Source organism: Paramisgurnus dabryanus, chromosome 18 (genome assembly GCF_030506205.2).
Source record: "Paramisgurnus dabryanus chromosome 18, PD_genome_1.1, whole genome shotgun sequence".
Classification (NCBI taxonomy): Eukaryota; Metazoa; Chordata; class Actinopteri; order Cypriniformes; family Cobitidae; genus Paramisgurnus; species Paramisgurnus dabryanus.
In genome coordinates this window covers 17,098,737-17,112,722 of record NC_133354.1, presented here as the reverse complement: position 1 = coordinate 17,112,722, position 13,986 = coordinate 17,098,737, and the positions used below count along the sequence as shown (strand labels likewise).

Sequence of the window (13,986 nt, the reverse complement as noted above, 5' to 3'; positions counted from 1 at the left end):
TGCGAGTGTCATGTTATGATACAACCCGCATCTTGCGTAATAGTGACCTAAGCTATTCTATTGGAGAACCAGAATCCAGTTTGGCAGGGTCCTGCTACTGGATCTTTGGTTCCTCCTCATATGAGTTTTCCTGAGGCTGTGCTTAAACTTAGAAATCAGGTACGTTCCTATGAAAATGCATTTTAACCTAAATATACTATATATTGTATGTGTTTTTTCATTGAACCATTTGAATTGCTGCATTATCTAAGGTTACAACTAAGTAAAACATTTGCAAAAGTATGTATGTAGCCTATATATAAAATATGTTTAGGATACGTACACTTGACAAAAGGTTTTAATTTTATCTTGTTTCAAGGATGTTAACATAAGCCTAGTATGTATATAGTAGGCAATAAGACATGTTTATCAAACATGTGACACTGTCTGTAAAATCCAGGGTCTAATTTTGATATAAGGAGCATCAAAGTTTGATTTCACTCAATTGATTTCAATTTTTAACATGACCTCAGTTGGTCAAAGATTATATTTACACAGAATGTTTTTTACATTATGTAGGATGATTTTATGTTGAAAACACACAAATAAAATGACTTCTAGGGTTCTCACAGACAGGGTCATATCTAATTTTATTTTTTAATGTTGGATTTATTAAGGGTTGAGTAATGCTTCAGCATTCATAAATATGGTTAATTTACAGTCATTGCTTGTGTATTTTTTGTCATTTCAGTCATGGAGGCTGTTTATGAAGTAGAGGTGACCACAGGCTTCATGACCCATGCTGGTACATTTGACAATATATTCATTACTCTGATTGGCACGCAAGGGGAAAGTGAGCGGACCAGACTTGACAGCTATGGAAGGGATTTTAAGACCGGAATGGTGAGATATGGGTGCTTGTCCCTAAAGTTGATTTAAACAAAAACTGTCATTTCAAAGAGAAGAGTTTGTGAAACTGATTGCATTGGGTTTCTTTGGTCTGGTGCAGACTGTTACAAGCGTATCTAACTATAGTATTTATTGCCCAGAAAGTGAAGTATATAGTGACCACCAAGTTCACCCTCGCCCACCTCCTCCTGATCAGACTTGAGAAAGATCAATTCATGTTCCTGCCAGAGAATGACTGGTTCTGCTCCATGATAAGTGTGAGAACACCTGAGAAAGATGTGATCTTTTTCCCATGCTATCGCTGGATGGCAGATAGGGAGGTGGTTGAGCTGCGAGAAGCAAAAGGTTTGAATGTCTATTAATTCAAATTGCATAACTGTTTATTTTAGTGATAACATATATATCCATTCTGTTAAATACATTTTCCCATTACATTTACCAGCCATGAAAATCAATGAAGAAAAATATTCAAGACTGAAACAACACAGAGAAAATGAATTAAAGCTAAACAAAGAGTTGTACCAGTAAGTCATAATAAGCATGCAACAAGTTCTTGACAGTTTATTGACTTTTTCAATGGTTTGTGTGAAATTTCCTTCTCTATTTCTTTTTAGGTGGAGTGAGTATGAGAAAGGTCTTCCACAGTGTGCTGGATTTCAGGAGACCCCGAGTCTTCCCTCAGTGGTCCGGTTTTCATTCACAAAAGCCATGGATTCAGCTTTTAACAGCTCCACAGCGTAAAACCCTTTAAAGTGTATTACTGTGAAGTGTTTTCTGAATAAATTTCCTCTCTGTACATTTTATTTTATTTTTACACCACTAATTTGTCATCCAGGCTTGGAGAGATAAAAATGAAGAAACTGGCAAATAAGTCAATCCCATGGGCTGATATAGATGAAATGAAAAGTGCCTTTTGGTCAACCAGAACCACTATCTCTGGTAAGAAAAATGACTTAATGTTAATGTGAATTGTTTCACAAACATTGACATTATATTATGTGTCTTAGTGCAGTAAACCCATGAAATAGTTGTTTGCAATTGTTTTACAGAATATGTTCACCAGCACTGGATGGATGATGATTTTTTTGGATATCAGCTTCTAAATGGTCCCCATCCCATGATGCTCCGCCGATGCACTGAACGTCCTTCGAATTTTGCTGTCACGGATGATATGCTCCAGCCTATTCTGGGAGGTGAAACATCTCTGACTTTGGAAATGAAGGTAAATACATTTGAACTCAAGCTCTTCACTGTCAACTTAAAGGGATAGTTCAAGCAAAATGTCACAAACCTGTATTAATCTCTTTGTTCTGCTGAACAAACAGGAAAATATATTGAGTAATGTTTGCACCCAAACCGTTTTTAGCACCATTGACTTCCATAGTAGTTTGATTCCTACTATGGAAGTCAATGGTGCTTCTGTTTCCTGCTTCATTACAAATATCTTCCTTTCTGATCAGGTAAATGATGACAGAATTTTTAGGTGAACTATCCCTTTAATTGTTTAGTATTTGCTCTCATCTTTGATGCATTTCTTTATTTAACAGAATACAGAAGCTTTATTGCTCGATTCTAAATATCTCATATAAATGTTTCATTTAAACCAAACTGTTTAACCTTCTTACACAACAGAATGGAAACATATTTCTATGTGATTATAGAAGACTAGTCGATTTACCAACCCGAGTCATCAATGGTGTACAGCAACATATCGCCGCTCCGCTCTGTCTGCTATACAAGAACCAAGTCGGTAAACTTCTGCCTATTGCCATTCAGGTACCTTAACCATGTGCTGTGTGTCAATGATTTAAAAATATATATATAAATAAAAATTGGACTGAACCATGTCTTTTATTCTAAAATTATAAACTGTTTCTCAATCTGTCTGTGTCACAGTTAAAACAACAGGTTTCAGAGGGAAATCCAGTTTTTCTTCCTAGTGACTGCGAGCTTGACTGGTTGCTTGCCAAACTGTATGTGAGGAATGCGGATTGTCTTGAGCATCAAGCATCTTTCTATTATCTGCGCAGCCATCTACTGGCCGAAGTCTTTACAGTGGCGTTGTTACGAAACCTCCCTGCAGTTCACCCAATATATAAGGTACACAAGATCACGATTTGTTTACAGCTGGACCATTCTTTACCTGCCTGATAACATTTAGTCAGTAAAAAGTCAAGCAGTTTAAGGATTAGTCCATTTTCTAAAAAAAAAAAAACCCAGATAATTTACTCACCACCATGTCATCCTAAATGTTGATGTCTTTCTTTGTTCAGTCGAGAAAAAATTATGTTTTTTGAGGAAAACATTTCAGGATTTTTCTAATTTTAATGGACCCCAACACTTAACAGTTTAAATGAAGTTTAAAATTGCAGTTTCAAAGGACTTTAAACAATCCCAAACGAGACATAATGGTCTTATCTAGTGAAACGATTGTAATTTTTGACAAGACGACAACTTCTTCATCAGTCTGTGTGACAAGCCAGCGCAATCTCACGTAATTACGTTGTATGATGGGAGTAATGACGTCAAAAGGTCATGTGTTACATACATGAAACACACATTTGTGGACCATTTTAAACAATAAACTCACACAAAGAAATGAATTAGTCTCATTAATTAGGATAGTTCGACATACAATAGAGAGATTCATAGGACCGGGGGAAGACGAGGAGTTGTGGTTTAAAAGTGCATATTTTTTATATTTCTTGCCAAAATGACAATTGTTTCACTACTGTAGATAAGACCCTTATGCCTCATTTGAGATCATTTAGAGTCCTTTGAAACTGCAACATTAAACTACATTGAACCTGTTAAGTGTTGGGGTCCATTGAAGTCTATTAAAATGAGAAAAATCCTGGAACGTTTTCCTCAAAAAACATAATTTGTTCTCGACTGAACAAAAAAAGACAACAACATTTTAGATGACGTGGTGGTGAGTAAATTATCTGGATTTTTTTTTAAGAAAATGGACTAATCCTTTAACAATTAGGGTACATACAATACCAGACATTCTGCAATAATAACAAAAATCTTGAGAGTTCAGTTTTAATGAGATTTTGAATATCTGCATTTAAATATATGACTTATTTTTGATTTTCTCATAGTTGCTGATACCACACACACGTTACACATTCCAGATAAACGCTTTGATTCGGGACAGGCTGCTTGGTCCTGAGGGTCTTGTCACTCAGGTATTGATTTCATATTGAATTTATTGCCTTTGTACAGGTATGGTAAGACAAATAAAGCCTAATTGTTAGAGATGTTGTAACCTGAAGGTTGATGATTTGCCTGATGATTTTAGAATACTAGTATTGGAGGTGAAGGGATGTGTGATCTCATGAAGAAGGCATTCACAGAACTGACCTACAAATCTCTCTGTCTGCCTGATGACATCAGTGATCGAGGACTGGAATCAATTCCTAACTTCTTTTACAGAGAGGATGGACTTAAGCTATGGGACTTCATAAATAAGTAATTTTCATTACCAAATTTTATATCTTAAACAGTGCAGAAAATATTTAATGAGTTAACTTGGATGAATTATTTTGGTGTTGGCCTTTAGTTTTGTAAGGAGCGTGGTGCAGTTGTATTATCAGAGTGATGGTGATGTACAGCAGGACAGTGAACTTCAGGACTGGATCAGGGAGATCTTCATTCAAGGGTTTCTTGGGCAGATCAGCACAGGTATGGGCTTTGGTTGTGAAAGCTCTGTGATTATAAATAGTTCATCCAAAAATTAAACTTCTTAGTTTATGTTTTACGCATCCTCAAGCCATCCTAAATGTATAAGACTTTCTTCTTTCAGCCAAAGTTAAATAAAATAACATCCAGGCTCTTTTCAGCTTTGTAATGGCATTGGATAGTGCCCCATTTTTAAAGCTCCATAATGCGCATCCATCCATCAAAAAGCACATCCATTCTATTATAAAATGTCTTCCGAAGTCAAGGGATGAGTTTTTGTAAGGGAACTATTATATTTCTAACGTTATAAACTATCAATTTAAATCTAAATCGATCAATTTCAATCTAAACTTAAGACATTCTTTTTTAACGAAGCATTCACATAAAATGTCCAGTACTTATCACTCAATAGTAGTGATGGCGAAGTGAAGCTTTCTTGAAGCAGTGAAGCTTTCAACCCAATTGTATCGGAAAAAGGTTCATTACTCGAAGCTTTTCAAATCAGAGCTCAATGAGGACCTCTGCTGATATATATTAATATATTAAATACATGACCAAAGCATGTTCCATTTCATGCGAATGGTACTCCAAACAAAAATAACAAATTAAGGATAGAACTTGTCTCAAAAGTATAAAGTGTGAACCAATTAAAAATTATATCATGGTTTTAAGTGGTGCAGAAAAGTCTTTTTACTACTATATATACATCTCATAAACTCACTAGTAATCGATTCCGTGTAATGCAATACTCCAATACAACCCATGAGGGCGCGCCGCGCATTGCACAATTCTAAACCTTTGAATCAGATAACGAAGCAGTCACGTGGGTGTGTGTGAAACGAAGCTTCGGACGTCATTGGTCACGTGATTTTGCCAGAACGAATCAAGCTTCGATCCAAAGCTTCAATGAAAATCGGTTCGTTTTTTTGACACACGCTTCGGAGCTTCGGTGTCACTGGTAACATCACTACTCAATAGTTCGTTTGTCTAGAACAAAGCATTCACATAACTCATCTGGGTAATATACTTATGCCGCAATGGTTAGCCTGTCTGGAACCGAGCTGGATTAAACCACAATACTGTATGACACTTGCATTACATGTGAACAGCCCCTACTCTAATAGGATTCTGTATCTCTCTCCCTGTCTCGTCCTCAAATCCACTTACCCGTTCACATACCCCGATAGTATTTATATATATATAAATATGTATGTATCTCTATCAGGGGTTTTTCTCCTCCTAGGAGTTTAACAATTAACAATTGTGAAAAGCGCTATATAAATATAATTGAATTTAATTAAACTACAGCCGTACACACATTTATGAGAGAGTTGACCTCAGGTGAAAGCCTGAGCCTTTTTTGACCCAACGTTACAAAAGCCCAGACCTTCACTTCGGAAGACATTTCATATCAGTATGGATTAGTTTTGACGGATGGATGTGGCACCTTGAACGTTTTTGAAAAATGGGGCACTATCCAATGCTGTTTGGTAAACTATTCATAGAGTGAACATGAATAAAAACCTAATCCTTGTATTGCAGGTAAAGCTGTACCATTTATTATTTTTCTGTCATCCCCATTTTCTCATTTAGGCATACCCCAGTGTTTTATTACAGTAGATGAGCTCATCAAATTTATTACTATGGTTATCTTCACAGTTTCAGCTCAACATTCTGCCCTCAGAGCAGGACAGGTACGGTTATACGAAGCTGAATATTATTTCCAAACCTCACACGAGTCAACTGAATTACCACACTATTATCATTATTACTACTACACATAATGAATGATGCTCATATATTTTGTTTTTTAACATTTTTTCACTAAGTTTGACTACAGTAGCTGGTTTCCAAACTCCCCTTGTTCTCTGAGAAAACCTCCTCCCACAACTAAAGGAAGCTCAGACAGGAACACATTGCTGGACACTCTGCCTGATGTTAACACCTCTGTGAATATGGTATCAGTCTTTTGGCTCCTGAGCAAGACCTCGCCAGATTTGGTGAGTGATTTACACATTTCTAGTTCCTATAGCATCAACTGGTAGAGCCAGTTGACACTAGTAATTGCAAGGTCATGGGTTTGATTTACCTTGAATACATTTTGGCTTTGGATAAATGGATTAATGGAAAAATTACAAATCTTTTCTATTTAATCTTTAATACAGGTTCCACTTGGGCAATACCCTGAAGACTACTTCTGCCAGGCGGTTGTACAAAAAATGATCAAACATCATCAGGCAGAGTTGTCCTTCATGAGTGAATCCATCAAAGACAGAAACCTAAGGTTGAAAGTGCCTTACACCTACCTGTGCCCTGATCAAATAAACAACAGTGTGAGCATTTGACATGGACCAAAGTGTGTATCCTATAAGTGTATTAATGATGGATATTAACTTGGTAGCTATATTCTGATACATACATATTTTGTGAAATGTTTCTGAATAAGATTTTTAGATTAAAATAGTAACATCCATCAATATAAAAATGATTGTGATGTTTTGTTTGCTCTGCATTTAAATTTAAAAATATATATATTTATGAAACACAAATAGCCTTCAGTACCTTATTGCTTTTATTTAACATTTACCACACAAAAATAAAACCATAAACGAACTGCAATTTTAATAAAATCACTGTTAGTTTATTTTTATTCTTAACGCCATTCCAGCATGGCTGGAACTGGTTAATCCATACACATGTTAATCCATACACGCGTTGAGGCACGGGCAATTTGGCATTTCCAATTCACCTAACCATGTTTCTGTTCTGTGGGAGAACCTGGAGTAAACCCATGCTGACTGGTAGGACATACAAACTTCAAAAATTCAATTTAAAGGTGCCAAATAAAGCATTGATACAATCTGTTATATATATTGTTATCTGATACCTATTGAACATAGAAGGTATGTGACTTTATTAAGTGCAAAAATGATCCAGAGACAGTTTACGTATCCATTAACAACCCTAGAATGAAATGGTCTATGAAAAATAATGTTGAGCTCTGCTCTGATTGGCTGTTTCTCAGCGCGGCTCATTGCAGTAGCTCTGTGTGTGTGCAAATAGATGAAGATACAGATTGTGAGGAATAATCAATTATTCGGAGCCAATAGAACTTCAGTCTAAACGTTAGCATATAGCACTAACTAGCATATAGTGTTTAACTCTGCAGTCACGACTCTGTTTTTAGCATTGAAATTAAGTGAATGTTAGGGTGTACATCTTGATTGTTACGTCACAGTTGGTGTTATGCTGGGATTGGCCTGTTTTCCAGTGTTTTTTGGATGCATGAGGTTTACATAAAAATGAGGAAACAATAGTGTTTGAGACTCACAATATGTCATAACCATGTACAGAACTCTTATTATTCATCTATGCCTAGGTAAATAGAGTTTTACATACATACTGTAAACAAATCTTTTTGCGATATTATATAGATAACTATGCTTTCAGGGGGTGTTTAAGACGTGACAAAATGAACTGTAATGTTTTTATTACCTTAGAATGAGCCGTTTTTATCTACATACACTGTGGGTCCCCTTACATGGAAGCCGCCATTTTGTGCTATCATGTTTTTACAGTAGCCCTAAACGGACAAACTGCTTTGCAAAGGGCATTCATTACTACGTTGTCTCAGACAGTGGCGTAGCGTCTGGGCATGCAGGGTATGCACGTGCAAATGGGCCCGGGCCAATGGGGGGTCCGGCCCTGGGCCCGCCCCAGCTTTTAATAAAAAAAAATTCAATTTAATTTTTACTTGTGGCTGCAATAAATATATTTTTGCATGCATATCATGTGTAGTGATTTCTTATTTCTCCATAATGTCTAATTTCTCCGTCATTTCTTGTTTGCGTTTGACGCATCGCCGCGCCAAAAAAAAAGAAAACAGTGTGAGAAGTTTCTACAGCGTCTATCTACATGGACATTAAGGATGGACAAATATAAACATAAAAGTGGGGCCTTAAAGAGAAAAGAGAAGGCGGAGAAGTTAGTCACGAGGCAAAAACTACCCAAAGCATTTAGTTTTTCTTTATTTAAATCTACCCTTTAAAGTAAAAAAGTAAAGGAAAAATATTTGACTACCTTATTAAAAGTATATGGTGTCAACAGACCTGCGCGCCACAGTTAACAGTGCCAACGGGCAAGGGGGCATGTACATTTTTTTTGCATATGGGCCCGGGACTGACTACGCCACTGGTCTCAGACGATGGCATGTTTGTCTTGTGACGGCTACCATATAGCTTCTCTGTGCAATATGCAACTCTCCTAGATGCTGCTAAAATCAACACACTGCACCTTTAAGATGAAGTTGACATAACTAAAGAAAATTCAACTTTTAAGTTATCACTTGTGAAGATAGTTAAAAATGACTTGTAAGTCGTAGTTGATTAAAGTTAATGCAAGTGAAAAAATATTTTTTCAGTGTAAAGCACCTTTAAGGGTATAAGGTGGCTATTTCGGAAACAGCCAAGGTTTCACATGCTAAGGGTGATGCACAGAATCGATGGGTGCAGCGGTCATGCTTGGTTTTATCGGAAATAAAACACGGCTATCAACCAATCAGAATCATGACTGGAGCTTGCACACCTTTGAGAACCAGAATCGATTAGACAGACCAAGGTATACATTTTTTTTATGCTGTTCATGTTTGATTTGTAATAATTCCTAATTTGTGCTTGAAACGTACACACTTTATGTACTTCTGTTCTCATTGTGGTTTTGTTAAATGATTAATAACTCTCAATTTTTAACACCTAATTGCAATTATTTTACATCTAATCAATACAATAAAGCATTAGTAACAATGATCCACTATTAAAAGTTTGCAAACCCTTTCTGTTTGATTAGTGTTGGACCTAAATACTGCAGGAAGTGGATATCCAGGACAGGACTTTCAAACCTGTCTTATAAGTGTCCCTGTATAGCTCAGTGGTAGAGCAAAGGTCATGGGTTCGAACCCAGGAAACAAATGTTGGTAAAATGTATGCCTTTTTTATGCACCATAAGTCGCTTTGGATAAAAGCATCTGCGAAATGCATAAATATAAGTGGGTTTTACTTTGACTCTTTTATATAAATGAAAAACAACATCCATGTCATTCTACAGAGACCTTGATGAAACAGAATACTAAGATACATTTTTAAAACACAGCATCATTGCTCTCTGCAGTTCATCATGACAGATTTAAACAGCACAACGCCCCCTCTCTCTTTTTTTAAAACAAGTTAACTTTGCAGTTTTGGGTTAAGCTCATCGATGCACCGCAAAAGGTTTTCATTTTTTTCCGGGTAGTGATTTTCCTTGATTTTCTTTTTAATGTAGCGTGTCATCTCCTCTCGTGCCTGCTGGGTTGAACTTGGAGATATTTGCAGAATGTCCTTGAGCAGCTCCTGGTTGGCGTCCACCGACAAACCAAGTAGAAACCGCAGAAAAATTTCAAAGTTGCAATTCTTGGAAGACAATGCTTTGTCGACTGCACTCTTGAGTACGTCTGTTAAAGAAACCTTCATCACTTTCAATTTACCCTGCTCGAAAATGTTCTTCCCATGCTTTTTGAAAGAGTAGAAAACGTGTAGAGCGGCCATGTACTCCTGAAGTGTCGGATGTGAAAAGCAGCTCACCCTCTCTTGGTACATCACAAATTTCTCTCTGTAATACTCGGCACAGAGACCACTGCATACTACAGCGGGATACGAGTCCATTTCAATCTCATCAAAGTGCTCTTTCTCCATCTGAAACTCATTCTTTTCGAGCATGCTGTACGATAACTTTGCCAGCTTAATGAGCATTTGCTCAGCTGTGATGTTTTTGGTCTCTTCGGCCGGGTTATTTTGCAGTCTCTGAATGCACATTTGAGTGTGAAATCGCAGCAGGCTGGTGTACAAGTAGGTGAGAGTTTTGGGCAGCTCCGCTGATCGAGGAAGAGACTGAAACTGTTGCTGAAGCACTTTAGATGCCACCCAGCAGAAGAGCGGCTGGTGGCACATAATGTACAGCGTTTTGGAAGCCTTGATGTGAGCGATCACTCTCTCAGCCAGTTCTGGGTCTTCGATCGTCTTCCTGAAATACGCTTCTCTCTGGTCGTTGTTAAAACCACGTACCTCCAGGAGTTGGTGGCAGTATTCTGGTGGGATCACGTCGATGGCTCCCGCCCTGGAAATGACCCAGACGGAGGTGTTATAGAGCAGGTTCCCCCTGATGAGGTTGGTGATCAACACCTGCACGCTCGCGGGCTTATCTGTGTCGCACCAATACACCGTCCTGCGGAATTCAAAGGGGAATTGACTTTCATCCAAGCCATCGCATATGAACATAACTGGGCAGCCTTCAAAATCCAGCGTCTCCACGGTCTTCATTTCCGGATAAAACACATAGATTAAATCCATCAGGGTATATTCCTTATCCAGCATCTGGTTTAGTTCTCTGAACGACAGCGGAAGGAGAAAGAAAATGTCTGTGTGTGTTTTGTCATCTGTCCAGTCGAGGATGAACCGCTGAACTGCGAATGATTTACCGCTTCCGGGGCTTCCCTTAGATACCACTGACCTCACATGCCTAGTCCTCCTATTTTCTGGAGCCAGTATGTCATTTGAGGATAACGGCTGCCTGTTCACTTTGGACTCTGCAAGGTCTTCAATCTTCGGTCTGAACTCGTGCTCAATGTTCACGGATGCATTAATGCCATCCGTAATGTAAAGATCTGTATAGATGGATTCGAATGGAACTGGCTGCCCTTGTTGGCAGACTGTTGTATACTTCCTCTTAAGAGCCAATTTTAACTCGTAGCGCACTTTAACTGTGGGAAACATATAACAAACTTTAAGACAATGCACTTTAATGTTTTAAGAAAAAAAACACACAAGTATACAAACTTACTTCTTTTGCATAGTCCTTCCAAATATTCAGCCAGCCTCTTTAAATTCATGCTTTTTAGGAGGACAAGCGTGATATTCAGGGACACCTCAAGATCACAGAGCTCCAGCATTTTATCCACCAGATTCACAAGGTCAGCCAAATCCAGGGGATCATGAAAGAGCTCTGGATATCTCTCCCACAGCATTTTTTTGAAATACTTAAATTCCTCTTCTGTTAGTTTCTTTAAGCAACTTGAGAGGGCCTGAGATAAAAAACAGAGGTGAAAGGAAAATAATAATTAAATATGCATTAAAATGAAAGTCATTGTGATTCAGATGAAATGGATGACTTTAGACCCAAGGCTTTACCTTAAACGCAAAATCCACCGTCATTGCTGGGTGTCTTGCATTTTTATCTACTTGTAACTCTGGTTTCATAGGAACGGGAGCAGTTTGTCGTTTCTGACCCCCATCTTTTGACTTGCTTTTCTTCCGCGAGCTTAATACACATGTATCATTATTATTAAAATCGCCATTATAAACCATGTTATTTACTGTGAAAGTATCATATATTTAACCTTCACCTTTCTTCTGCATTTTCCTCCATATTGACATCCTCATCATCGCTATTGAAAGAAAAACTGCTAGAGGCAGACGAGTCCCGTCTGTCCAAATGAACCCTGTGGAAAGTTAATATGATGAAGAACTGGAGTTACAAGAGTGACAACTTAAGATACAAGCGCACAGGGAGCAAAGTCAAGTAACCCAATTCAGTTAGCAATTTCACCCAATTACAGAGCAAATTTCACTAATCCTAAAAGGCATAAAATTACACCCATAATTGACTCACGGAATACAAAAAAAATCTCTTAAAATAAGACTTGCAGTTAAATAAAAAAATAAAAAAACTTACTGTGTTTCAGTTGGCTCTTGGTCCTCCCATGTGTCTGACCAGCTGGTGCTGTGCATGGAGTTATAGCTTGAAGCAGGTGACTCTGCTCTGTCTATGTGTCTGGTGAAAATTATAATTGTAAGAGTCAGAAAATAAACACTACAAAAAATTATATTCTCATAACTATACCACTGTATTTTACTGTACTTTAGGTTAAGAAAATATCATCTTAGGTCCAGCAGGTGTCGCCATTTACACTAGAAACAAACGGCTCAAGTACACATCAAGCGTATTAGGCATTAAACCTTATATTGTTAAAATTAGTATTACCCAACAGGATCGGAGTATCCGAGGGAAAATGGAAGGGTTCTTTGAGGCATAATGTCCTCTTCATCTCCATTTTCACTCCCAAATTGCGAAGCCCCGATGCCTAAAGGCAGGTTGTCTTCAGACGCCATGTCTGCTGCGTCGTCTTCCATTTCGCAGCGTTTCCCGTGTTACTTAGTCACTGAAAATCCGCGTGTTGTTAACTTACCCTAAAACATGACACACGGATATTGCAAAATTCATTTAGTTTTTCTCCGCCCCGTAGCTGTTAAAATGTATGCATTTATCTTACCATGAGCTGCATGTTACGTTATGTTTTCTTTTACAATTTACAACACAACATTTAGCATTATTTGATTACTTACATAGTATAGAAGAGTCAATATTTGGAATCTCATCATGGTCGACTACAAAACACATAAAATATATACTGGATATAAGTTAGCTGTTGCTGATTTTACCTTTATTTTGGGAAATGCATCTGACTCAGCAGTCACCTCGATTGAATTCAGAAATAGTTCTGCAAGACAACAACGACCTTTGCTCTTTTTAATTCTCAGTTAATATTTTGTTACTTATAGTGTTAAGTTTTGACACGTATTTAAATCCAAAGTTAAACGGGATCTTCATGTTCCCAAAGCTCACTACTTTCGGTTTGTGGAAGTTGTCAACTTCCTCTTTTTTCTTAAAGGGACAGTACAATACGGAAGCGGGGAGAGGCCATGCACTATTATTATTTTTGCTTGCTTGTTTTCTCGTGGTCACGACTTAATTTCTCGTTATCTCGAGATAATAAAAGTTGTTTTCTCGTGATCTCGACATAACAAAAGTTGAGATGTGATTAAAGGAGACATTTCACAATACTTTTTTAAGATGTTAAATAAATATTTGGTGTCCCCAGAGTATGTATGTGAAGTTTTAGCTCAAAATATCATATAGATAATTTATTACAACATGTTAAAATTGCCACTTTGTAGGTGTGAGCAAAAATGTGCCGTTTTGGGGCGTGTCTTTTAAAATGCAAATGAGTTTATCTCTGCACTAAATGGCAGTGCTGTGGTTGGATAGTGCAGATTAAGGGGTGGTATTATCCTCTTCTGACATCACAAGGGGAGCCAAATTTCATGAGCTATTTTTTCACATGCTTGCAGAGAATGGTTTACCAAAACTAAGTTACTGGGTTGATTAATTTAAAGGGGCCATGGCACAAGACTTTTTTAAGATGTCAAATAAATCTTTGGTGTCTCCAGAGCACATGTGTGAAGTTTTAGCTCAAATTACCAAATAAATAATTTATTATAACATGTTAAAATTGACACTTTGTTAGTGTGTGCAAAAATGTGC

The 13,986-nt window shown here is 37.5% G+C and overlaps 2 protein-coding genes across 3 annotated transcripts; one reads left to right on the top strand and one right to left on the bottom strand.

Moving 5' to 3' along the window:
• Nucleotides 1-24: 24 nt before the first annotated feature.
• Nucleotides 25-9,478, top strand: LOC135776344 (hydroperoxide isomerase ALOXE3). 2 transcript variants are annotated; one of them, XM_065286992.2, is made up of 15 exons: nt 25-159; nt 731-882; nt 1,029-1,233; nt 1,331-1,412; nt 1,503-1,625; nt 1,724-1,827; nt 1,938-2,110; nt 2,521-2,664; nt 2,785-2,988; nt 3,993-4,079; nt 4,193-4,362; nt 4,454-4,575; nt 6,232-6,266; nt 6,402-6,572; nt 6,738-9,478. In XM_065286992.2, exons 2-15 carry the CDS (start codon nt 733-735, stop codon nt 6,915-6,917), a joined length of 1,950 nt encoding a protein of 649 aa, XP_065143064.1. In that variant the 5' UTR covers nt 25-159; nt 731-732; the 3' UTR covers nt 6,918-9,478. The 2 variants fall into 2 exon arrangements, with proteins under 2 accessions (XP_065143064.1, XP_065143063.1); XM_065286991.2 differs by having other exon boundaries at nt 6,166-6,266.
• A 129-nt stretch (nt 9,479-9,607) lies between these two features.
• nlrc3l1 (NLR family, CARD domain containing 3-like 1) lies at nt 9,608-13,323 on the bottom strand. The gene is made up of 7 exons (XM_065286990.1): nt 13,104-13,323; nt 12,646-12,851; nt 12,337-12,435; nt 12,008-12,103; nt 11,793-11,922; nt 11,446-11,686; nt 9,608-11,365 (listed from the first exon to the last, which is right to left on the bottom strand). The coding sequence occupies exons 2-7, from the start codon at nt 12,792-12,794 to the stop codon at nt 9,795-9,797; spliced, it is 2,286 nt and encodes a 761-aa protein (XP_065143062.1). The 5' UTR covers nt 12,795-12,851; nt 13,104-13,323; the 3' UTR covers nt 9,608-9,794.
• Between the last annotated feature and the right edge of the window lie 663 nt (nt 13,324-13,986).